Raw genomic sequence first — 27079 nt, forward strand, 5'->3', positions numbered from 1 at the left:
AATTTTTAAAAAGTTATTTTTTAAAAAAGATTTTATTTATTTGTCAGACAGAGAGGGTGTGTGCCAAGTGCACAAGCAGGTGGAACAGCAGGCAGAGGGAGAAGCAGGCTTCCCGCTGAGCAGGGAGCCCGATGTGGGACTCCATCCCAGGACCCTGGGATCATGACCTGAGCCGAAGGCAGACGTGCTTAACTGACTGAGCCACCCAGGCATCCCATAATTAAGTCTTTAAAAAAAATTCTAGACAATGCTCTTAAAATGGCATTATATACCTTAATTCAGTGGGTTTTCAATCTGTGATCCCCGGAATCTTGAGGAGGAGCTTTAGGGGAACTTCAATAATGAATGAAATACTCTCCATCAAATAATGGTAAATCTAATTGCTTAGGGAATATATTCACATTTACTTACATATTGTGGCTCTTTTACTAAGAAGAAACTGCAAAAACTATTGTCTTCAATCATTTAATCCTCAGGATAATCTTGTGATATGGGAATTATTAAGTTCATTTCAGGTACTTATTAAGTATTGTTTATTTGACATATCCTGTACCTTTCCGTAACAAGGGAAAATTCTCATTTAAAAGATTTGTCTTAAATGATGTAACTGACTGATTACAAGTACTTCTGGAGAGCAATCTAGCGATAATGAAATTAAATGTACCCAACAATGCTAGATAAACTATTACACAGGTAACAGATGCATATGAAATTATTTGCTGCAGTGCCATTTGTAGGAACAAAAATTTGGAATTAATCTAAGTGACCATCACCAGATTACAGGATAACAAAATATAGTACTTTCAGGCACACAAAGATATACTCTGCAGGAGTGAGAAGCAGTTGTAGCTTTACATACAGTAACATAGGTCTCAAACATAATGTTGAGAGAAGTTAAAAACAAGATTTATACAACTGTATCACTTATATAAATTTTTTTAAAATTTATTTATTTGACAGAGAGAGAGAGACAGAGAAAGAGCACAAGAAAGGGGAGTGGCAGAGGGAGAGGGAGAAGCAGGCTCCCTGCTGAGGAGGGAGCACAGTGGGGGACTCGATCCCAGGACCCTGGGATCATGACCTGAGCTGAAGGCAGACGCTTAACCAACTGAGTCACCCAGGCACCCCACTTATATAAGTTGTTAAAATCACACACAAAACACTAACATAAACTTCCTATACAGACATAAATAAATATACGGCAGGCAGATTGGAAGAACATCACAAGAATGGCTACCCACTGATATTTGGATAGTGGGTGGCAAAGGGGACAATGGGGTTAGGGAAAAAGGGAAAAATAATAAAAATATGGCAAAGTCAGTGACCAGTAAGGACTATGAGGACCTCAATTCTACACAGATTCACTAAAAGGACACCCACATCCTTACATTCAAAAAACAAGATAAATTTCTTTGTGGAACTGAAGTGGAGCAGAAATTCCTAGTGGAAGGCAGGAGCTAAAGCCGTAGGACACCGGGGCTCACTGTCTGGAACTAGACAGAGGTGACCAGGAGCCACAAGCCTGTGTGGTAGGTAATGGGGACCAAAACCCCACCTGTGCAGCTTGGACAGGGTTGCCTGCTCAATTCAAGAAGTTGAAAAAGTTATGATCATCAGAGCTATAATTGGTATCAAGCTGCAAGTCTCCAGTGACAGAAAAGGCAAAGAAAGCCATGCAAGCAGGACTTGGGCTTCTCACAGTGATATGGGAACTCGGAACCACCAATTTTAGGTTCAGTCATAGCCTGAAGGTGGATGGGGATGACAGTGAAAGTGACAGGAAGAGAGAGAGGCAGAAAGACAGTGTGACAAAGAGGGAGACAGAACACACAGAGTGAAGAAAAAACTTCCATCAGGACTCTGTAAATTATAGTTCCAAACCATGAGAATAACATTAATACCATTGACAATCTGAGGATAAAGTCTCTACCAAAAAAATGCAAATAACAGAACTTCAAAATGATTTTAAAATAAGTGTGTTTCCTTTTTTTTTTTAAAGATTATATTTGACAGAGAGAGACACAGTGAGAGAGGGAACACAAGCAGGGGGAGTGGGAGAGGGAGAAGCAGGCTCCTGGCTGAGCAGGGAGCCCGATGTGGTGCTCGATCCCAGGACCCCGGGATCATGACCTGAACCGAAGGCAGACGCCCAACAACTGAGCCACCCAGGCGCCCCTAAAGTGTGTTTCCTATAGCAGCTCTCTCACTCTAGCTTTAGAAACTGCTCTCCTGGGGCGCATGGGTGGCTTGATTGTTAAGTGTCTGCCTTCAGCTCAGGTCATGGTCCCAGGTTCCTGGGATCGAGCCCACAGTGGGCTCCCTGCTCGGCAGGAAGCCTGCTTCTCCCTCTCCCACTCCCTCTGCTTGTGTTCCCTCTCTCGCTGTCTCTCTCTCTCTGTCAAATAAATAAATAGAATCTTAAAAAGAAAGAAAGAAAGAAAGAAAGAAACTGCTCTCTTCTCAGAGCAATGTTACCCTTTCCTAAATAACAAGCAGAAAGAGGACAACAATCACGATCGATCACTCTCTAACTGCAACATCTGCATACACCCTTTCACGTAAACTTGTACTAAGTCCATCTGTCCTGCCGAACGGTTAGTTTTAACAGCCTTATCAACTTTATAGGTTATGAAATTCTTCTCCTTCAGTAGCTTCTGAAAAACAAGCTACAGTGACTAGGTTTGTAACTGAGTCCTGTTTTGCCATTAGATTGCCATTAGATTTACTAACAGGTCCTGTCACATTTGCTCTCCATCTGCCCTGTTTGTTCATTCTCAGAAGTTATAGCTATAATTCGGTATAAGCAGGTTTAAGATAAAAGTGACCCTATTACTCAAATGTACGCTGCTTGCTTCATGTAAGTGAATTATACGCTTCATCAACAAGTTCATTTATAATTCTGTAACATTTTCTAAAAGCTTGCAGATAAAACTCCTACCTTGCTCCCACACACTCTTAATCACTCTTTTTAAAAAATATGGCAAAGCCTATTCTGTACCTGCTTTTCCAGTGGGCTTAAAAACACTGCTTGCGGTTTACTTCCTTACTTAGGAAGGGCAACTTCTCATTATAATTTTATAGTATGTTTTGAATGTCACCATGAAGAATCTAAATAACAGCTTCTAGCCCCTTGCCTGGGTCTGAGGGATGAAAATGGCATAGATTTATATTCAATAAATATTTTCTACAAAAATAGGAACATTAAATTAGTTCAGATACCAGAACTACTTCAAAGGCTGGTTTAATAAACTTAGGAAGGCCTTTCTGAATTGGTTATGGAGAATATTTCTTCCTTTTTTAATTTTTTGTTATGTTAATCACCATACATTACATCATTAGTTTTTAATGTAGTGTTCCATGATTGTTTGTGCATAATACCCAGTGCTCCACGCAGAACGTGACCTCTTTAATACCCATCACCAGGCTAACCCATCCCCCCACCCCCCTCCCCTCTAGAACCCTCAGTTTGTTTTTCAGAGTCTATCATCTCTCATGGTTCATCTCCCCCTCTGATTCCCCCCCTTCATTCTTCCCCTCCTGCTATCTTCTTCTTCTTTTTTTTCTTAACATATATTGCATTATTTGTTTCAGAGGTACAGATCTGTGATTCAACAGTCTTGCACAATTCACAGCACTCACCATAGCACATACCCTCCCCAATGTCTATCACCCAGCCACCCCCTCCCTCCCACCCCCCATGGTTATAGAGAATATTTCTAAGAGCCACCTTTCCCCAGCATGTTTTACAGCAAATAGAAAATGTGCAAAACAAATTTATTTCTATGAGGGGGAAAAAAGTCACCTCAGAATAATATGCATAGGTATAACTTGCTTAATGCTACAATTTTGAGGAATTAAACAAAACTGGATTTTTATAAATGTGATGATCAAATAGTTGGACACTTAAATTTACTAGCAGAGGCTGAAGCAAAAAGAATCCACATATAACTTAAAAAAAAAACCCACAACTGGAATGTGCAAGGCACTATGCTAGATGCTTTATATATATTATCTCATGATAATCCGTGTAAGAAAGGTATTTCCCTCTTACAGATGAGGAATCTGAGGCTTAGGGAAATAACTCACCCATTGTCATGTAGCTAGTTAAGGAGCTGGGCCAAAATCTGAAACTTGGTCCATCATGGTTCTAAAACTTTTGCTCCTAACTACTGAACTGCACGGTTAAATCAAAATATTTTTTCAACTTGAACCACATTCTCCCATTTCACTTGTTATTCAATCTGGGATTTCACACTTACAGTTAGACAAAGCAGGGGAGAAACAAAAAAGGTACAGGTGAGCCCTGCAGTTTCAATTTACAAGCTTCCCAAATGGATCGGAGGTGGCCAAATGAGGGAGGAGGATGAATACTCTCCTTGACCCAGGTCCTTCCGTTGCCCACAGAAAGTGCAAGAGCCATGCTCTTGAATCTCTGGTCAGTGGCATAGATAGGTAAGCAGAATAAGAGTTGGTCCTCATGAAACTATTTCCTACTGCAGCTTGCAACACAAACTCACTCCATGTTTACTACATGCCCTAATAAAGACTGTAGCTTTAATTAGTGTTTTCTGCTATCGAAATGTTTAGACATTTCCAGATAGGAGTAGATGTAGCAAGTAAAAACATCAAACCTTATAATTTACTCTGCCATCGGAGGAGAAATAAAATATTCTCCCTTGCCTTATAAGCTCATGGCTTGGTGAATATCTTCTAATAAAGTGAAGGACTCAAAAGTGATGGTTCCTCTAGAACATTTTTCATCGCATAGGGCGTGACTAGGGGGTCATATACTTACTTATCTACAAGAGTCCGTATGACTGCTAGTGTGTCCAGCACTAGCCCGTCTACATTTTGTTTCTTTCTCCTTGGCTCATGGGGTCCTCGGCCCCTCCTTGGTGGCCGAACAGGATCCCGGGGTTGGCTCCTCGTGTCAGCAGTTGGTACTGCACTGTTCTCGGCCTGCTGCTGCTGGTTGTCAACACTGTCTTCTGCTCCGCTGTCGTCTCGGCAGATACAGGAATTACCCATGGTAGCTGTGGCACCTCTAGTCCCCAGGAAGTGGGCTATGTGCTCCTCAAGAGTCAACAGCAGACCCTGGCCAAGGCTTCTGCTCACTAAGAACACGGCCCAACCAAAGACAATCATTTAGATAGTTTTCAGTTTTCCAAGTACTGTTTTCATAATCTGGAGTCGAGGAACTTGCATTCTATTTGTTTTTAACAACTGAATGTGGCAGAAAGTTGCAGAACTGATCTCCAACATTATCAATTACAGGGAATCCGGATCATCCAGTGGCAGTTCTAAAACAGAAGAAAGGAAAAATGAATCCAAGGTTCTTGGTCACTTAATTACTCAAAACTTTCTTAGTTTGGTTTTGTAAGCATTAGGATCACAAGGGCAAATCATCTTTGGTTATTTTCATAGGTTTCCAACACAAAGAGGTACCTTTGCATAAGAAAACTGACAATTAAGAATTCCTTTTTATTATATTATAAAGTTGATTGCTAAACCATACCCATGTAAACAGGAGTGACCACTGATTTTTTTTTAACCATATGTGTGGTTTTGCCCATACAGAAATACATTAGAAGAATGTGTGCAGTTGTTTCAAGCGCTCCTTTTGTGGATTCAAAAAAAAATAAACTGTCTCCGTTTTAAATTTAAATGTATGAGAAAAGTTAATATGTTTCAAATAGACTATCTAATTACAGATGTTTCTTGCTTAAGAAGTTATGATACAAATGTGATAGCACCCACTATCTAGAAGAATAAAAGGTAGAGTGTTTCACTTGGAATGCAATCACCAAACTGCACAGATTTCCCATTTGGAGGGACTCGAGAATTTACAGAAATCACAGAAGCATTTACAAAGCTTTTCTGCTCTGTAAGCAACCCTGTTTGGGGAGAGGCAAAAATGTATCACAAGGTTACATTTCCACAATGATCAGTTTGTTGTAGGCCATGTCTGCTACCAAGTTACAAAGAAGGATGCACCAATTATCTTTGTCCAAAAATACTAAGCACCTTGTGCCCCCATCATGGTGGCACTGGGAGAACAAAGATGGACAAAGCCTGTGATTTGGATGGAATTCATGGAGGGCCATTCTCATCCCATACAGTATGTTCATCAGCAAAAAACCTAATGATAGAACCTGTTCTTCATTAACGAGAAAATCTGGTTAGGTTTAGAAAGGAGGATCTGGAAGAAGAAAATGGACAGGGTGGGGTTGGTAACAGAAAGCAAAAAATCACGCCAAGACCTGGAGATAGGGCCCATAGGGGCGCAAAGAGACACAAGGAATAGAGATTAGTATGCACTCTCCACTCAACATTTGGTTATTTATAATTAAATCTGCATATACTGAGTACCCACTCAGGAATAGAGATAAATGTGTAATTCAATGGAATTAGAAGCAAGAGAAGTTACTTCCATTATTGGGACAGATTTGCAGCAAGTTCTAAATATTTGCCCAGTTTAATTACTGCTCATGGAGGAAAACTGAAGAAAAGGAGACAGGTGGAGATGGAAAGTCTTTACACATACATATAATAATCTAATCTAATCTGTATAGAGATGGGGCAAGACAAGAAAAGGAAGGGCAGGAGGGGGATGGGAAGAGAGAAGAGAGGCAACAGACATGATCTCCCTCCAGACTACCAAGACAGCAATGTCTGAACCAAGTCATACCATAGGTGTTGTTGGTTCCCCCAAAACAGTCAGGTGGTCTTTAAAATTTGGAGGTTAGGCTTAAAAGGATGTGACTAGAGTATAGGTAGGAGCATGAGGCAAGGATTCAGCTGGAAACAGCTTTTTAAAAGAGGACACAATCTAAACTGGCAAAGAGTTGAAGTTATACCATTCCCATTACTGCAGGGACCGTGGGAGACAATTCCCCCACAGAGGGCAGGTAACCAAGAGATTTCAATGCTTAAAAGGACAGATGACAGAAATCAGAAACAATGCTTTTAAGAGGGTCCCTGGTGTAAACTTCAATTGATCTTATAAATTATGCTGCTTTCTGAGAAAGACCAAAATATAACAGTTAAGTGATGTTCCTGTCCTTCTCACAGAATGTTCGGAGAGGGCACGGTTGGAACAATGAGGGGTAAAGAATCCAAGGTTTTCTGGCAGGTTTGCCCAGCTGATATACCACTAGTGCACTCCCTTGAAATCCCAAAGTACTATATTAAAACTTTATCTGTTAACTTTTTATTTTTTTAAATATTATTTATTTATTTGACAGGGAGAGAGAGACAGCGAGAGAGGGAACACAAGCAGAGGGAGTGGGAGAGGGAGAAGCAGACTTCCTGCTGAGCAGGGAGCCTAATGCGGCTGGGACTCAAATCCCAGGACCCTGGGATCATGACCTGAGCCCATGGCAGACGCTTAATGACTAAGCCACCCAGGCGCCCCTACCTGTTAACTTTTTAAAACAAAAAATGGATGCGCGTTCATTTTCAGACCCAAATGCTGTATACAGTCTACAGAAAAGTGAAACCCTCTCTTCTGAGAAGAAAAGCTTTCTTCATAGCCCATTCCCTTTCCCAGAGGTAACCCCTGCTAAAAGCTTCATGTATCTGTTTCCATACCCATTATTATATACTCACAAAACTTTTTTTAAACTTAACTAGGACAATGCCATAACCATTGTTCTGTGGTTCACTTTTTTCCACTTAAACAACACATCTTTCTGTACCAGAATATCTAAAACCACTCCTCATCCCAGTTAAGACTGATTTGAAATCTATACTCTGGATTGTCATAGTTTCTTACTATGCCATAAAAATCTGTGTCTAAACCAACTAATACCTTGGGGATGGTAGAGGAGTGGTCCAGGATTCAATACAAGGGAACTCTATTTGGGAATGCATCATCTCCTGGCCAAGTGCCTTCTCACCCTAAACTGCTCTGTGGTGTCAAGGTTACTAGAGCAGAGGGAATTCTACTGGATTCTCTAAAGCTTCTGAGCCTTTCCACACGATCAGTATGGAAGTTGGGACAGGCATGACATGCAAATAGTAGATTCAGTCCAACCAGACACATTAAATTGGGGAAGGTATGTATACCTAAGGAAGGGAGACCAATCCGATATTAGAAAAAATCGGTAACAGGGCACCTGGGTGGCTCAGTTGGTTAAGTGACTGCCTTTGGCTCAGGTCATGATCCTGGAGTCCCAGGATCGAGTCCCACCTTGGGCTCCCTGCTCATAAGGGTGTCCCCTGCGTTCCCCCCCCATGCTCTCTCTTTCTCTCATTTTCTCTCTCTCAAATAAATAAAATCTTAAAAAAAAAAAAAGAAAAAATTGGTAATGATTTGAGAACGTCAAGGTGAGATTAAGTCCCAGAAAACAAAATGTTAGAGGGGAGAGGGCACCTGGGTGGCTCAGTTGGTTAAGCGACTGCCTTCAGCTCAGGTCATGATCCTGGAGTCCCAGGATCAAGCCCAGCATCAGGATCCCTGCTGAGCAGGGAGTCTGCTTCTCCCTCTGACCCTCCCCCCTCTCATGCTCTCTCTCTCTCATTCTCTCAAATAAATAAATAAATAAATAAAATCTTTAAAAAAAATGTTAGAGGGGAGAGAACACAGGATCCTTACAGTTTAATACCAACACTTGTAAAGCTATTTAGATTAACAAGAAATGTTGGGAATGCTTGTGAGAAAAGCAGTGGGTTTAAAAAAAGTTTGTTGAATCTCAGAGTCTTAAACTTCATTTTATCAAAAAAAAAATTTTTTTTTGCTAAACTGGATAAAGAATTAATCTATGCAGATTTCCTTTTAGTACAGTTCCAAAGTAAATGGAAGATATCTAATACATACAGGTATTTTTTAAAATCTGACTGAATTTGGAGGAAGATGACAAGAATGATGTGGCCTTTTTTTTTTTTTTTCTATTTCCATACTGAATTCAAGTGTAGTTCAGGTCAGTTTCTTCTAAGAGTCATTTTCCCTAAATGGCCCAGAAAAAGATGCCAACCACAAAATTTGTCATAGAACAAAATGAAGTAAAAAAAAAAAGTTTTCAAATATTTTAAAACCAAAGACTTTCTCTTTTAAGGACTAACTGTAAAGACCAGGTGTAAGGAAGACTTAACTAGGTGGGAGGAGCTGTGAGGCATTCAAAGGAAAGTCTATGAAACATACAAGAAAAAAGTAAGAGCTGGTATCTTTAAAAACCTCCTGAAATGGACATACAGAGAATCAAGGGTTACAGCTAAAGGCAGGGCATATTAATGAACAAAGCGTATAATCTTTTAGATTCATTCAGTGCCAAAGAATGTATAGCTTTTCATCTGGAAATCTTCGTCACTCTTGGTACCTTTCTCAGAGAACAAATTGTGAATACTTTAGGCAAAAGCCTGGGTAATGAAACTAAACAATTATACTTTATACAGCTTTGTTTTATCTCATTCCAAAAAGCGTTATGTGGTCCTCTTCCGAAGGACCATTGTTTAAAGACAGTAACACTCAGCCTACAGATCTTCTGCAGGACGCCAGAGGCCTCCTCCAGCAGAGCATGGGTTTGCAGTTCGACAGACTGGGCTCAGGTCCCAGCCCTGCAATATTTACAGCTGCACAGTCTAATTACCCTGGCTCTTGACACACTTTAAAACATGGAGACAGGGGCGCCTGGGTGGCTCAGTCGGTTAAGCGGCTGCCTTCGGCTCAGGTCATGATCCCAGGGTCCTGGGATCGAGCTCTGCATCGGGCTCCCTGCTCTCCAGGAAGCCTGCTTCTCCCTCTCCCACTCCCCCTGCTTGTGTTCCTGCTCTCGCTCTCTCTCTTTCTGTCAAATAAATGAATAAAATCTTAACAAAACAAAACATGGAGATAATAATAGTTATTACACAGTACTACAGTGAGGATTAAATGTAAAAGAGCATGTCAAATATGTGGCATGGAGCCTAACGCATTGGATCCAAAATGCAAAATGTTATTATAAAATGAGTAAATAATCTGGGATGTGGGGACTCTGGAATAAGACCTGATTTAAGAACATTACGATAATTAAAGAAGTTATCTTTTATAGTTCTCATCTACTCTGTACTAAAATAATTTTTACTTATCTATACTTTTAGACAAAGAACCTTGGAAGGGATTGTAGCTTAATCATCCTGAAGGCGATGGGTATTAGAATTGCTTAGGTACTTCTAAAAATGCAAATTCCTGGTTCCACTCCAAATCGCCAGAATCAAAATTTCTAGGATGTGGCCCAAGCACGTGTTTTCTTAAAATTCTCCAGTTGATTCTGATGGTGGCCAGCTCTGGAAATCATTGTTTTATAATATCTAACACAGAACCTGTCACAATAGGCAGGACCTACAGACGGAATGAAGGGACAAACGGAAACACTACAGAGTGATTCATCTGGGGTCAAAAATGTTAATCTCCCTTTCCAGAAAAATGAACTAAGACTATCTTTGAACATAGTCTTTTGGAGAGGGCAGCCAAAAAAACCCATAAGAATACAGTTAAATCCATTAATGATTACATATAGTACATATCAACACAGTGAATAAAACAGCTCCCTATGTTTCCCACCAGATCCACTCTACGAAGCATCATAACCTGCTTATGGGTACCCTGCTAATGGGTAATGTCATTCAACTGTTGACAGGCTGAATGGAATGGAAAATGAGTAAGAACAGAGATTATGTAAAGGCAAAACATCTCAAATAGCTATATACTTCCCCATAACTTTGAAGACTACTTAGCATTAGATTGGTCGAGTCTCAAAAGAACCCCCCCAAAAAGCTAGTCACATAATTTAAATAGACACAACGATTAGATCTGTGATTGTAGCAATCATCAACTGATTATAATGATACCGCTGGATGCCATTGCTTAGTAGAGACACTTTTTACCATCTAAATGGTAATGCTTTGTAAATCATTATACTGTTCATAGCCATTTTGCTGCAAGAGCATAATTTTAATCAAGCATTTCCTTTTACAAAAGAAAGTGAAGACTATTTTTTCCACTTCTATATCACTTGTGGTTTATTCGATTTTTACATTTTATCTACTTTAAAGCTGCTTTGAAAGGAAAAAAAAAAATCAAACTGGGCCTCTCAGTAAGTTTAATGTTAAAGTGGTGAGCTCTGGTACTCAACACATAGACCTCTACCATCATAAACAGCTCACCACAGAGACATCTGGCCAACTGGTCTAACCCTGTCTGACAATGGTCCAGGAACCAGTGATTCATCTCTTCAAATATTTGCTTGCATTCAATCATAATACAGCTCAGTGGCATTAAGAATACTTTCTTTTCTCTGAAAATAAGACTTCAGGATTATGCTGCCAAGAAAGGAGAAGCTGGTTAAATGAATGGTCATAGGAAGAAAAACCAAACTTGGGGAATGAAATTACTATTGCTGTCATCTTTGCCTCATCATTCCAAAACAGTGTTACAGGATGCCGTAATTTTTTCCAATCTACTCACCAATTCCTGAAGACTAAATCCTACAGCATAAACAGTAGCAACATGTAATACACTGGAAATTTTAATGGTTTTCTTTCATTAGAAAGTGTTTTGGACTTTATCCTAAGGCAGTGAATGTATTACAAGTGGTAGCTTCCAGTGTCATATTTAGTGCCCCCTCAGTATTCTGTTATGAACAAGTTCAAACACAGAGAAAAGCTGAATTTTACAGTGAACACCTATATACCCAGCATCTACATTCTAACAATATCTTATACTTGCTTTATCACACATCTACCCATTTCTATCCGTCATCAGTCCATCTAATTGGTTTTGATGCATTTCAAAGTAAATTACAGGTATCAGTATACTACCCCCTAAATCATTCAGCATGCATATCACTAACTGGACTTCAATATGTTTTTATTTACTTATTTATTTATTTATTTATTTATTTATTAAGATTATTTATTTATTTATTTGAAAGAGAGAGAATGAGAGAGAGAGAGAGAGAGCACATGAGAGGGGGGAGGGTCAGAGGGAGAAGCAGACTCTCTGCTCAGCAGGGAGCCTGATGCGGGGCTCAATCCTGGGACTCCAGGATCATGACCTGAGCCGAAGGCAGTCGCTTAACCAACTGAGCCACCCGGGCACCCTCAATACATTTTTAGAGGTTAAATTTACATATAATGCAATATACAAATCTTAAGCATCTATGTGCCAAGTTTTGTCCAATGCATACACCTATGTAATGCAAACCCTATCAAGGTAAATCTACCCATAAATATATTTGCTTTTAAAATATTCTACAGGACACCACAAAGACCATAATTTTTTTTTTGGCTGAAGATTGTGTTTAAGTTGGGAAAACTTGGGAAGTCAACAAGTGATTATTGGTAGTACAATAAGTGGGTAAGAAAAGTGTATTATATGTCAAGAGTATACTCGCGAGTTGAAACAGAAACCACCTGAAGACATTTTAACAAGGGTGTTTTTGTCTCTAGACGCTAAGGCATCTGATATTCTCTGGTTGGTGGGGGGGGTGCGAGAGGGGAAGATTGTGAAATATTTGGTTTTAACTTCACTTTTCCTCCAAAAGGAAAAGCAGTTCTGGTAATAAGATATTTTTACATGTCACCCAGGTGTGCAAAACTATCTGCAGTGGCACTGCCACTTGGGGTTTAAGCCAGACGGTACTGTTATCCCTGGGATTATAACTAACCTTCACATTGTCTGAGAAAAGCACTGGGGGATTCTGATCCTTCTATGTACAGAGGTTAGTTTAAGAAAGTATGTCTTTGGGGCACCTGGGTGTCTCAGCCGGTTAAACGTCTGCCTTCAGCTCAGGTCATGATCCCAGGACCTGGGATCGGGCTCCCTGCTCAGCGGGGAGTCTGCTTCTCCCTCTGCCTACCTCCCCCACCTCCAACTCATGCTGGCTCTTGCTCTAAGTAAATCTTAAAAAAATAAAATAAAATAAAAATAAAGGAAGAAAGAAAGAAAGAGAAAGAAAAAACATGTTGTGGGGGAAAGTAGTTAATTTTTATGGTTGATCTGGTACAGAAAGAGTATCTTGAAAAAGCTTCTCCTAAAATGTTAAGAGGCTTTTAACTCAGTAGCAGTAGCGTTTGTGGTCAGGTGAGATTTTTTAGCAGAACAAATTACAGAATACAGCCCTAACCTGAAACAGTACAAATGAAAAAAGACACATCCTTTTAGCATCCAAAAAATGTAGTAAGAAATAAAATTTAGGGCTGGGATAAAGTAAGGAATTTCCAGAAGCAAATAATCGCAAAAAAGGAAAAGTAAATAATACTTGCCTGGTCTTAAAGATTGAGAAATTTGCCTTGAGCCCAGAAAGGAAATACTATGGAAGAACTGAGTTGAGCACCCATGATGGCTGCAGTACAGAGGAGAAAAACAAATGTAGTAGTCCATACTATTTGAGATTTTACCCCCCTAGGAGGCCAGATAACAAGAAATCGGTTATTCAAACACATTCATGATACACAAATCGGAAGGAAAAGAACTTTACTATTACAGAGAACTCTGCTATTAAAACAAAATGTGTTGACAGCATGAATAGCAACACTTTCCTTAAAGAGATCTACTTAAAGCAGTATCTGAAAACACTCAATTGCACACTCAACTGGATACCTATTAGAAGCTAACAGGCAGTCAGTAAGTATTTTAGGTGAATTTATTTTAAAATCTGTAAAAACCGAGTGTTTCCAAAGGAGTTATCACTTTGAAAAACTCAGACGTCATCTAATAAATATAAATCCAATGCTTATATGCCAGGCACTAAGCAAAGATGAAAAGAGGTCCCTCATGCTCTTGGCAAAGGGATGAAGGACAGCAATACAGCAACACTGAGCGCCTGACCTATAATACAGCACATGCCATAGAAGCCTATGGATAAAGTGTCAGGTCTGTGAGGTGGAGGAACTTAGTGATTTTCAAGTATCTCTTACAAGCAAGTTTTTAGGTGACTATATATACCAGCATTAGCAAAAGGGGAATGGAAAATTTATATTTGCGCAGCTACACAATCATGTACACATTAAATTATAAGCCAAAACATTGTTGGTGGGAATATTCCCAACCACAGAGTAAAAGGTTAACCAAAAGCCCATAAATTAAATTGATAAAGATGAAGCTAATAGTAATTTCATTTGGCGGGGCGGGGCGCGGGGGAGGAAGGAAGCACAATGGAAAACCAAGATTCATTTGAGACAATACTGAGGATGATCCCAAATAAGCACCCTTCCTGAATATGGCAGGAACCCCCATTCTGCACAGCACATGGAAGAAGCTCTGCAGTGGTGCCAAGGTTCCCAGGACAGACTCTAGGAGACAACAGTAAACTCTAATGTTATACTAGTTTTGGTTTATGAATTCCATGTTTCAGTAATTCTTAACAATTCACTTTGTAGGTTATTAATAAGTAGCCCTTAGGCATATGTAACTATGAATAACTATGAAGCAATAAGAACTGAAAAAAGGAGCTGTACTTCCCACAAAGAAGGGTGGAGTGGAAGCCATACTTGGAGAGTCACTGCATCAGCGGGCCCAGGAGAGGGAACTTAACTCTTCAGGAGGTAGGAGTAAGAAAAAACTAACACTGAAACATTAAACTGTGAGGTACTAATAAACTTGCCAAGTAAAGTGTTTCAAACCTTCTATTTGATGTGTATAAGACCCATGAAATTATGCCTGGAAACTACAATTTCAAGCAACAAGAAAGTTACATGAAGGGTTCATTCATTAACAAACTTTTTTTTTTTTTTAAAGATTTTATTTATTTATTCATGAAAGAGAGAGAGAGAGGCAGAGGGAGAGGCAGGCTCCCAAGGAGCAGGGAGCCCGATGCGGGACTCGATCCCAGGACCCTGGGATCATGACCTGAGCCGAAGGCAGACGCCTAACCATCTGAGCCACCCAGGCGCCCCCATTCATTAACAAACTTAAGTGCATCAAGTCTTTGCTTTTTCAAATGCATTCTTCATTTTCAAAAGCTCAGAAAGGGAGAATATTCTCTAACAGCCAACCACTATTTATAAAATGTTTGCCTCATTTAGCCTTGTATATATCACACAGTTATATACAGTTATCTATAGTTAAATATGCTTTTACATATTTAACCAGCAAGCATTCCCTTTTGAAATGGACACAGACAGTAAAATTTAGCAATATGTACCTTTTTTCCTAATATTTCAAAAGCGGACTTATTGAATAGATAAACCAAAGGGAAAATATTCATTCTTTCGCACTCCTAAAATTGTACAAGTCTCCTTCTAACGATTGTGGCCCAAGTTTTAGCTTTCACTACTTCCTGACTTTTCTGTTTTTCAATTTTCTAAATTGTACACAAGGAAAAAACTATCCAAACTCAATGGTAAATGCAAAAATGCCAAATATTTGAAGAGAAGCTCAACTGATAGTTTACTACCCTCAAAGAACTCTTTGAAATAGATTGCTGGTTCCATTGTGGTTCCCATCTGTGGTGCCTAATGATTTTCCATTTACTTTTTCAGCCCTGTGACTATCACATCTACTTTACAAGGATCTGACCACAAAGCAGAAAACTTCCAGTTTGAAGTTGTAATAGTCATTACCCTCCTTAGGAATTCCTAATAATTTCTCCAACTATATAGGTATTAGAGTATCAGGTGAGTTGTATTTTAAAGGATGCAAAGTGACTTCTCACTTCATTAAAAAAATTACCTCCCATTATTTTTGTAATTCTTGATAGACTAACTTAAGCTCATGAGTAGAAATAGACTGCTGTAAATGCACTTCAGGAACACACAATAATTTGCTATTCTTTCACCAAAACATACTTCAGAGCTGTTGTTTTTCCCTATTCACTACAGAATAACAAAGTTTTACACACAATGCTAAGTTTTTACTTCCCCTTGATTTTTGGCCAATTTACTAAGGAAAAGTAATTTTTTTTTTTTGACAAATCAGAAAAAAAGTCCACACAGAGTATGCTGGAACACTTCCTAATCAATAACTTAAAAATAATCGTGGAGTACAGAAATAATGAAGGGTTTGTAAAAACAGCAAAAGTGGGACACAGGCATTAAGCAGTAGGAAAGGACAGCATGTATCCTGGGAAATCAGAAAGCTCATATAATCACCACAGTACACTTTTTTTTTAAAGACCCATGAAATATAAAATTAGAAAAACAGGAAATGCAAGCCAGCTTTTTGTTAAAAAAAAGACCAAACTTCAAAAATCACCAATTACCCAACATTTGGAAAACCAGCTCTAACAAATGCCACTAACCAAACATTAGGAAAATATCATACATGGACACAATTATCTTATAACCTCATAGGGGGAGCTACAAAGCAAGATGTCATTCCAGGAAATGCAAATTCTATATATGGTGAGAAATAGAGAACCACCGTGGAAGAGAATTTTAAAAGCAATTGCTAATGTGCCTCATAACCCTCTGAAGCCACCACAGAACACAGAAAGGCATAATATTCATGGGGGAAAAAAGGAGGTCTCATCTACAAAATCACAACTGAGAGAGGAAGCATGATATTCACTAAATGTAGACACCCAAAGGTCATGATATTCACTACATATAGACACTCAAAGGCCATACACACACACAGACACACACGTATACATGGAAAAAGGGGAGAAGGGGAGGTGGTTTATAATATTGAGATCAAATTTCAGCCGTCAGAGAAAAACTTTCTGGAGGAAAAGATTGTATTATAATGCTACCTCCTGCCAGCACCATCAGAAGTTCAAAGTAAATCAAAACTCTGGGAGCAAAAACCGGAAATCCCTCCACTCCCATCTAAGTAGGGGCCACGGGTTTAGATCATAATATGACCTAGAAAGCCCAGAACCTTGAGGTTTTCAGTACAATATGGATCCCAGCACCATAGGTGATCAACAATTGTATTAATGCTAATCCCTTACGTCTACATACTGCTTTACAGTTTGGACACTGCCTTCACTTTCATTCCTCAACCCTTTTGTTGGTAGAATCACAGTACTTTACTTTCCACAGCCTGTAGTTTGGAAAGTATCTTCACACACTGTGCTATTTTACAGAAGAGACCCAAGATTATTACGTTACTCATCTAAGAACCCGTACATGGTAGTTGAGGTGCCTGGACAACAGCGGGACTGTAGTCACTAATAGACACTTCCAACCTTTTGAAGTTCAAAGTACAACACTCCAGGGAGAGCAGCCTCATTCAGACGGCTCTACAGAATAGAACTGGACAGTCTCAGTGAACCGTCTCTGCCTCGCTCTCCCTCCCCAAAGACAGGGAAACTGAGGCACCAGGTAGTAACAAAAGCCTCATCCAGAGTCACACAAGGAGTGCTGTTGGGACAAACTCCCCCCCACCCCCAACCAACCTGCACTACACCCAGAAACAACTGAATCTTGTGTTTAAGACACAGGTCGGTCTCCAGAGAGGAAAACCCTTGCCGTTACCGCTTCCCTCTCACTAGTCCCCACCCAGGCTTTCCTACAGATCAGCAACAACCTCTCCCTAAGGCCCTTACCCATTTTTCACATCGGGCCTCCGGAGTAAAAGAATCCGCTAGCTCTGGCTCCCAACTCCTAGTCCCTTTCTCTGAGGGGTCTCTCGACCCCAAGGCATTTCTATGTCTCCCAGGGGAAGGTCCGACTCGCACCCGTGCCACCTAAACCTTAAACTCCACAAAAGAAAACCCTTCCAACGCCTCCTCCAGTTACCCCTTCCGTCCAGGACACTCCTGAGGAGCACCCAGGAACCTCCCACGAGCTACCTGCCTCTCACCTGGGCCCCTTTAGCCGCGGCCTCCTCGGAAGAGCGACCCCCAACAACCTTCGCCGGTCACGAACCCCCTAAAGGGGGGAACACCCTCTTCCAGGTACCTCTTCGGGCGCCTTCAGCGCGGGCCTCAGTGGAGAACCTCCGGGCTGTTTCCTGGGCTCTGCCCAACGCCACTCCCTCCCCGGCCCCTTCCCGGAGTCTCCCCCGGCCCCAGTCCGGTCTCCCCGCCGCAGACCCGGGCGGCTGTTCCCCTCCCTCAGGGACGTCCCCAGCCCTCGGATTCCCCCCCGCTCCGCGTCCCCGGTGGTTTCCCAGAGCAGCGCGGCCGGGCTGCGGCACTGACTTCTCCAGCTCCCGGGCCCACCCGAGGGAGGGGGCGGCGGCGGCGGCGCGACTCCTTTGTGACAGGTCCGAGAGAGCGGTAAAGATGGACGCGAGGCCGCGGCGCTGCCATTACGCGCTGGGCCCACCCCCGCCTCGCACCGCCCCTGCCCTCCCTCAGTCCCCTAGGAAACGCCCCTTCTCGGTGGCAAGCCCTCTCCCTGACAGCCAGTCATCTTTCAGGGAAGATACCACGTGACCGTACGGCCCGCCCCGCCCCCCAAGCGCGAGCTGGCCAATCCCCTTGCTGAGGTGCGAATGGTCCAATCAAGTTTCTCCGGCTAGCTTTCCGGACACCGGATTTCCATCTGTCTCCTGGGGAGGAAGAGGGGAGCGGATTGGGTTACGCCGCCGGAAGCGGGGCGGAACTTTGTTGTGGCGGTGAGGAAGAGGAAGCCCTGAAGGGTCAAAAGGAATACAAAAGCAAAGGCTATCTTCTTTCTTTTCTTTTTTTTTTTTTTTTTTTGTCCTAAAGAGCGAGCGGTCTTAGCAGTGGCGGTTTGGGGTGGGCGCCGCCGAGGTGAGGGGGTCTCGCCTCCCGCACGCTGGTAGGTGAGTGCGGCCTGGGCCCTGGTCTGGCAGAGAGACCTGGGCTCCAGCTTCTTCGCTGAGGAGATGGGGGGCTACGTTTAGTGTGAAGTTTAAGGCCAGGCCGGTTCTCAGTCTGCGCACTCGCGCAGTGTTCTGAGTCACTGGGGCCAGGGGCTTGCTGGGGCCCAAACTGAGGGGAGCCGAGGGAGCCCGTGGGAGGGCTTCCCAAGTCGTGTGGGGAAGCGTCCCGACCCTTTCTAGCGGTCTTGGGACTTCGGGCCTCTTGTCGTTTCTGCTAAGTGGGACCACCCAGCCTCCAAGGGAGGAGCGGGCTCTCTCGCAGGGGTCTTGGAACGGCTCTACTCAGGAGATGTGGGAGTGCCTGGCTGGAACTCGTTGAATCACAGAACGCAAGTGTAGGATGGGAAACACACTTATTATGTACCGTGTACTGTTTGCTGTGCTCAGTGCATTTTCTTCTAATAGATAAGCCAGCGTGCTCGTTTTGCAAAAGAAAACTTAGGAAACTAAGACCGAAGGTTGAAGGATCTGGTTTGAGAGTTGTTTGCGCACGTGAATGTCTGTGCACACAGGTGTAAATGTGGAGACCTACTCGTTCAGAGCAGTGGTTCTTAATCTAGTAGAAAACAAGATCTTCTGCGGCCCGTTTAAATGCGGATTCTCCGACCCTACCCCCAGATAGTCTGACTGAGTAGGTCTGGAGTTGGGACCCAGGGAAGCCAAGTGCGGGCTTGGTGGTCAGAATTCCTAATGACCTCTTGCGTACCAGCTGTGAGGTAAGATTTGTTCATTCGTCAGCTGTTTGGCTTATTGATATGTTAACAGGGACCCCATAAAATGGTTTGGAGGGCGCTGCTTCTGAAATTCTTGAAAGGAATCAGTGTTTATACTCCTTTTTGATACAAGGAATTGAGCTGAGATAAAGGCAACTTTAAAAGTCTTTCAAATAGAGCATGAGAAGAGCTGTTAACAGTTTATAGGGGTCTGAAAGCAGAGGCTGGCCAATTATTTTTCTCAGCTGAAGTGTTGGTGCCTTAATCCCTTACAACCAGGAGGAACTATGTCATGACCATTTATTTACCTGGTTAGCAGTCTTCCCTTTCTCCTAAGAATCTTGATGTTTGGTTAGAGTTAAGCCGCTGCCTCAGATACTGAAAACCACATAGCTGGTAAGTGAAGTAATTGTAGTGTGTAGTTCCGCCATGGCTCCATCATACCGTAATTATGCCCTTGGGGCAGCTGAATTAAATAACTTCAGTGTGCTCACTATTGATCACCTTTTGAAAATGCTGTCTTCAATTCTTAAATATGGTCAGTTTCACTCTTTATTGTAGGATATGTTTTAAAGATTGTGCTTTGTTTTTGGTTTTCTGCATTTTCATGATATATACAACTGTGGATGTGTTTTTGTTGGATTTGGTGTTTTATCAGACTTTGAATTTGTGGATTAGTGTCTTTCATTACTTCTGTAAAATTCTCGGCGAGTTTATATTCATATATTGCTTATACCCCTTTGTTTATCGCCTTTGCTGATTTAACGCAGAGCCCTTCGCTCTAATGTCTATGTCTCTTACTCCCTTTTTATTTTTCCATACTACATCCTGGATAATTTCTTCTACATTCTCAAGTTATTTCTAATCTGTTATTACACTGAAATCTTAAATTCAGTTACTGAGTTTTTTGGTTCCTGAGGCTCTATTTGGTCCTTTTTCAAATGTGCCATGCTATTGTTTTACAGTTTCTTATTCTCTGCTCTTAATTTTGAGGCTCGGTTTTTATTTCTTTAAACACAGTAAGCATTGTTTTATATCTATGTGTTAATTCCACTGTGTGAATTCCCTTTGGGTTTATTTCTTTTGCTCAGCATTCCTGCTGTTTTTCTTCCCACTTCACTTTTACGGTTTAGTTCTTTGGGGTACTAGGTTGAGATGGAGAAGGAGATGGCTATCAGACTCTATACCTTTGTGGACTCCTGGCTTTGACTTTTGTTTCTGTTGCTTCCTAAGGGCGTCAGAACAGCAGTTTTCAAGGTCAAGGTCAGAGAAATCCTCAGTGTGAAAACCAGTTTGAATATTGGGCTTAATTTCTGGTATCACCTTTTCTTGGGTTTTGGCCAAATTTTTTACTGTCTTGTTAGCTTCTCTGTTTAAGAATCATTTAAAAAATTTCTTCCAGGTTTCATTTGTTTTTATCATAGAGGTAGAGGATTGGTTTCAACTACCTAGCCTACTATTTCTGGAAATTAAAGCCCCCCCCCCCCTTTTTAAGGGTTTTTTTTTTTTTTTTAAAGATTATATTTATTTATTTGAGAGAGAGAATGAGAGAGAGAGCATGAGAGGGGAGAGGGTCAGAGGGAGAAGCAGACTCCCTGCCGAGCAGGGAGCCCGATGCGGGACTCGATCCCAGGACTCCAGGATCATGACCTGAGCCGAAGGCAGTCGCTTAACCAACTGAGCCACCCAGGCGCCCCGCCCCCCCGCTTTAAAAAAAATTTTTTTTTTTTTGGTACCGAGGGAGGTGGGGAGGGGCGGGGGGGGGCGGGGAGAGAGAGAATGAATATCTTAAGCAGGCTCTATGCCCAGTGCAGAGCCTGCAGGGCTCAATCACCACCTGAGCCTAAATCAAGAGTCCTACACTTAAGCGACTGAGCTACCCAGGTGCCCCCTTTCATTTTGATTTTGGAATGCGAAATTTGTGATTTCAGGGAATCTTGAGTTAAAGATCATTTTTCTCTGTATACCTAAAATTTCCACCACTGTTCCCTATGCAGCGTCCTAGCCGCTGTCAACATTCAGCTTCCCTGATGCTTTTTTCTAGTCTTTCTTTTGTGAACTCCTCAGTGCTTAGCTTCTATTTATTCTCTTATAGCATTTAACCTCATTCTTCTTTTCCTAAAATTGCTTATGTGCCAACCTTATCTCTTTTTCTGACTGCAAGTTCCTCATTTGCTAAAAAGTAGAGTGCCAGTTGAGCACCTAGCACTCTGTGCCTTGCACATAATAGGTCCCCCTGTCAAGATTTACTTCAGCAATACAACTGAATGAGTTAGTTAGCCTCGTATGGTTTGTGTAATGCAAAGCCTTTTTTCCCCTTAAATTCGGGCTTAGAGAGGAGTTACACAAAGCCTAGTGGGGTGGAGGTGCGGGGGGAGGTTCCAAAGCCAGCCCAGATGGTAAAATAGTGTATAATCAAAGCTACTTTCAAAAATCTTTTAGGGAGGCACCATATTGGATGTAGGTATACCGGCACAGCAAAATTCCAGCGTGGCCAGGTTTTCCTCCAGTTTTGACACAGCTGTTGTTTTTCTTCCTTTGAGCCTCAGGTGAAGTGGCTGGTCTGCATTTAGGGGTCACAATGTGTAAAAACAAAAAAACAAAAAACTAAAATTAGAATCATACATAGGGAAGTGCTTATACTCTTGAGAGGCATACACAGACTGGGGAACTGAGGATCCCCTAAGGGAATCAGTATTTTAAGTTCTCTTTTTCTTCCGGTGCATATAGATGAACTCAGGGTAAAAGCATGTATGATGAGACTGTTCTTGAGCTATGGAAAGCTAAATGTATATATAGGTTTGTTTTTAAAAATTTTTTTTTATTGCATGTGGTTTTTGTTTTTTAAAGATTTTATTTATTTGACAGAGAGAGTGAGAGCAGGAATATAAGCAGGGGGAGTTAGGAGAGGGAGAAGCAGGCCTCCCACCGAGCAGGGAGCCCAATGCGGGCTCGATCCCAGGACTCTGGGAACATGACCTGAGCCAAAGGCAAGACGCTTAAGGACTGAGCCACCCAGGTGCCCCGCATGTGTTTTTTTTAGATGCATTTAGATGGTTTTTTTAGAAGATTACTACAAATTGTGCTTTATAATAAACATTTTATATATGAATGAAATTGCTTATGCTATATGCTGATGTTTAGATTCTTTTAGTCTCCTTTGCTACTGGAGTATGTTAAATAAGCCTTAGTGTTAGACTGAGGATTACTTTGTCTAGTAATAAATGCTAGTAGTGTTCTCTGTTACTAGTTGTCATGTTCTGAAGTTTTAAAATATATAGGGAAAGCCCTCTTGATCTGAATAGTATGGCTTGGTAGAAGTGACTTGTGGCCAGAAAGCTATCTATTTGGAATATAGTTGAGTTTGCCAGATGGCAGATTCCTCTTAATTGCTGTCCTGCATTTTGAAGTCCCATGTGACTTAAACATCAGGGTAAAAATGTTGGAAGGGCAGTACTTAAGTATATTTACTGACGAAAGGAAAGTAGATTGGCCTATTGTTTTTGCTACTCAAAGAGAAGGCTTTTAACACCGTAACACAGAAATCCAATTCCCCCTGGTGTGTTTTTATACTACAGTCTATCTAATGTTAGAATTGGGAGGGGGTAGTGGCCAGTGATGTAAACACTTACGTAGTCTGCCATCACAGAATTCAATTCTGTAGGAAACCAGATCTCATTAACTTGTATCATGGCACTCGGTAAATGGAATAATTTTTCAGGTCAGCAATAGCAATTACTTTGGGGGTAGCAATGTCAGTTTTCTGTCTTGTGTAGCATGTGGTGTAAGACACTGAGCCCATTTTGTTCCACCAGCCTGGAAATTAAATACCACAGTCTCCATACAGACACCGGAGTGCAGTGTTTAACAGTTACTTTGGCTTGAAATAATAAGAACTTTGTTTTTTTTGGCTGTCAAGCAAATTTGAAAATTACGTTCTTTATTTGTGTCGGTTTGAAATTTTTAAGTTTGGACAGAGTGATTTTGGTATGGTTTTGGTTTTCCATGAATTCCCTATTTGAAGAACTTAAATAATCCTTTTTAAAATAATGTAATGTTTAGTTTGATAATTACACTTGAATCACCTCAGAAATAAGTCATGTGAGTAAAGGAAAATTGACAGCATGTATTTTTTTTTTTTTTTTTTTTACAATTAAGCACACTGAAGAAAATGAGTATTCCCAATGTAAATCCTCTTCATTCCTACATGGATCTTTTTTTTTTTTTTTTAAGATTTTATTTATTTATTTGACAGAGAGAGACACAGCGGGAGAAGGAACACAAGCAGGGAGAGTGGGAGAGGGAGAAGCAGGCTACCTGCCAAGCTGGGAGCCCGATGTGGGGCTCGATCCCAGGACCCTGGGATAATGACCTGAGCCGAAGGCAGACGCTTAACAACTGAGCCACTCAGGTGCCCCCCCTACATGAATCTTTATAGTTCGATCCCAGACCCCTGGGTTTGTGTTTTGTTTTTACTTATTCTAGCGAACGAAGGGGAAAAATAAGAGACTTGTGAAAATTTAGCTAGGCAGTAGGAATTAAAAATAGTTTAATTTCCAGTTTTTGCCTCCTTCCAGAGGAGGTAAATGAGCTGCAAGTACTCATCACCTCCCTCTTGCAGAATAAACAACCAATGAAAATTGAACTCTTCAAAGAAGATGCTTTGTGTGGGAAATACTTATTTGTCAGTATAACAGAGCATTTTTTAGTCAGTTGAAATTAAAAGAGAGTAGGAAGGAAGAAGACATCAATGACATAATATAGGAAAGTGATTTAATTTTTGGTCATGTGTTTCTAACTGCCCAGTTTTGTCATGTTTGAATAGCATTCCCTATGGGACATAGAAGCTTGAGCAAATACCTAATGTCTACCATTTTCTATAACTTACATTGGACAATACCTCAGAATATTCATGTGAGATCATTCTTTCCTGCTTAAATTCTTCCATTCCTCTTCATGGTTGGTTTATTCAATAAGTATTTATTATCTGCCTAATATATGCCAGACACTGTGCTGGATACTGTGGATACAAAGTGCTGCTGGAATAGTCACAAATGACAAAACACAACGGGTAAGTGCTGCGGCGAGTTACAAATGGCTTGAGTAGGGGCGAAAGTAGAAACAGGGAGGCTAATGGAAGGCTATTGTGGTAGCCCTTGCTGGATGAGGCCCTGAAAAGAAGAGATTAGAAAGGATTCTTCTCTTAAAAGAGAGGATGGATTAAAAAGAGGTCATTATGAGGTAGAAACAGCAGAACTTGGTGACTGGTGAGATGTAGTGAATTGAGGGAGAAAGGAGCCTTAGGTTCATGGCTGGGTTTTCTGGGAGACGGGATGGATCCGTATTTATGCCCTTCATTGTTATCTCTTACCTGTATTCTTCACTTTGGCAATCCATTATATATACTATTATCTGGTATTAACTAGTGTAAGAGTACTAACTCTTCCATTTATTTTTTAAAGATTTTATTTAGAGAGAGAGGCAGGGGGGAGCAGCAGGCAGAGGGAGAAGCAGGCTCCCTGCTGAGCAAGGAGCCACGTAACATATGGGACTCCATCCCAGGACCCTTAAGGCAGATGCTAAACCAACTGAGCCACCCAGGCGTCCCAGAGTACTAACTCTTTTCAGTTGACTTCCTCTCTGCACCCCATAGAATCTGGCACAGCGCTGGACATACAGTTCAGCACAATGTCCAGTTTATTTAAATTGAACTATTAATAAAACAGTAAAATAGAGAACCACGCTAAAGGGAAAATACAGAATTACCCAATTATATATACATGTAAGTTTTTCCTAATTTCCCTCCGTTTGTGTAATCCCTTTGTTTATGTATTATATATCTAATCCCTATGTTTATATCACTGATCTATTTCCCCTCCACTCCTTGAGTGCAGACGGAATTTTTCTCACTCCTATAACCAGTCCAGGGCTTAGCTTTAGTGCTTTGTAGTAATGGCTGACTTTTCAAAGCATTTTTTAAGTTCGTGTCAAACACTGTGGTAAGTGCTTTGCATGAATTACCTTGTTTATCCTCACAAAAGCTCTCTCTTGTGCTGGACTGTTTTAATCCCCACTGGTGAGTGCGTCCTGTGGACGAGCGAACCAAGACTCCGAGGACTTAAGTGACTTGCCCAGGGCATACAACTTGTAATTGGCAGAACCGAGGTCTCTGGATTTCAGACAGAGTGTAGTATTTATCATTGCCTGTGCTGCCTTGTGTAAGGAGACCAGCACAGAAGGTCCTTGTTACAGACCGGGGGGATTGGATTAGGTCATAGTGAAAGGTGTGTGAGGTGAAGCTTGCTTCTTGGCAGTGTGTATTTGACAGTGACGTTTTGAATCCTGAAAAAACCTGAATATTTCTGGAGAAGGAATATCCTGAACATTATCCAGAATACTTGGGAGTATGGCCACTTGTTCATGAACATTTCTGACCCTATCTCTGACCTCTCCTAATACAGAAAGATGCCCAGATAGCCAGGAGTGCCACTGGGGGCCTGGAAGGCAAGGAGGGAATGATGGTTGAAGCGCTTGGGGAATGAGGCCTACGGAAGATGTGCCAAGTGTAGAAAGAGAGGATAGAGCAGTCTGCATTCTAGTCTTGTGCCTTTTAAACTCACAGAAATTCCTTGTAATTAGGTTGGCCATCCAGCTTGTTTTATTTATTTTGAGATCCAGGGAATATCAGGATTATTAGCTTTAAAGAGCAGAATTTTCATTTTCGTTAACCATCTCTGCTTCCTGGTTTTGTCCCTGTGGCGTGAAAGTTGGTTAATACACAGACTCAATCCTTTGGGTAGAAGTTGAATTCTAACACTTAAGAGGAAAGGATTGATGTGAAAGAAAATAAGAATTTCTTGGAATCCCGTAAGTTTACCTTTTCTCAAAATTGATAAGTGTCGGGAAGATTGTTATTTCTCTAGAGTTTATATTTCAAATTCAACCCCTTTTGCACATGTGTCTTGAAGCCTTTGTCCCTTGAGTTTCAGGGATTTTTGTTAAAGTTAAGTGAAGGTAGGTTCTTCCTTTTCCAAAAATTCAGCAGGCCGTGAAAATTAATGATTTTACTTTCTTAATTTTGAGTTATAAGAATAAATCATACAGTCTGCATTCTTATATAGATGGAAGCATGTGAGATTCTAGGTTTTTTCATTTTGGCCTATTGGAACACTTTTCAATATTAACGTATTTTTTTTTCCATTTTTTAAAATGTACAGTGAGATGAAGAGATACATTTAGTAGGAATGCCAGGGCACTGTCATATCCTAATATTTATTTCCCAGGTTTAAATCCTTTACGCTCTGATAAGTTCACTGCTTTGAGACACTATTATTTTTCTCCATTTCATAAGATTAAAAGAACTAGGGATGTTTGGCCCAGAAAAGTGACAGATTAGGAGGAATGTGGGAGTTGTCTTCAGTTGAAGCATGGTCGCATTGGAAAAAGGATTTGGCTCCTTTTCTCTAGTCCCAGTGGATTGAACCTATGTGTGGAATTTATAGGGAGACAGATTTCAGTTTGGTTTAAGGAGGAACTGTCCTACACGTCAGATCTACTTAGGGAGTCAGCTGCCTGGGAGCGAGTGCATTGGTCCCTGTTGAAGTTTTAGAATATGGGTTGGATGAAAATCTAGGTATGTGTGGGAGATTCG

At 41.2% G+C, this 27079-nt stretch overlaps 2 protein-coding genes across 8 annotated transcripts in view; one reads left to right on the plus strand and one right to left on the minus strand.

The window, feature by feature from the left end:
- RSPRY1 (ring finger and SPRY domain containing 1) overlaps positions 1 to 18219 on the minus strand; it is a 41776-nt gene extending 23557 nt beyond the window's left edge. Inside the window, exons 1-3 of one of the 4 annotated variants that reach the window (XM_073880259.1) lie at positions 17726 to 18219; positions 13243 to 13322; positions 4796 to 5300 (exon numbers count right to left, since the gene is read on the minus strand). In XM_073880259.1, the coding sequence (XP_073736360.1) occupies positions 4796 to 5145 (350 nt within the window). In that variant the 5' untranslated portion in view covers positions 5146 to 5300; positions 13243 to 13322; positions 17726 to 18219. Of the gene's footprint in view, positions 1 to 4795; positions 5301 to 11142; positions 11163 to 13242; positions 13323 to 17725 lie in introns of those variants that run through there. The other 3 variants (XM_025889119.2, XM_025889270.2, XM_073880260.1) reach the window with 3 other exon arrangements.
- A 234-nt stretch (positions 18220 to 18453) lies between these two features.
- The window catches only part of PSME3IP1 (proteasome activator subunit 3 interacting protein 1), a 33146-nt gene continuing 24520 nt past the window's right edge, over positions 18454 to 27079 (plus strand). Inside the window, exons 1-2 of one of the 4 annotated variants that reach the window (XM_073880261.1) lie at positions 18454 to 18655; positions 24434 to 24499. The gene's annotated coding sequence lies outside the window, so the exon portion shown is untranslated. Of the gene's footprint in view, positions 18656 to 19163; positions 19432 to 24433; positions 24500 to 27079 lie in introns of those variants that run through there. The other 3 variants (XM_025889181.2, XM_073880263.1, XM_073880262.1) reach the window with 3 other exon arrangements.

The sequence above is a fragment of the Callorhinus ursinus genome, unplaced genomic scaffold, assembly GCF_003265705.2.
Source record: "Callorhinus ursinus isolate GAN/ISIS: 27379988/994484 unplaced genomic scaffold, GSC_fseal_2.0 scaffold37, whole genome shotgun sequence".
Taxonomy (NCBI): Eukaryota; Metazoa; Chordata; class Mammalia; order Carnivora; family Otariidae; genus Callorhinus; species Callorhinus ursinus.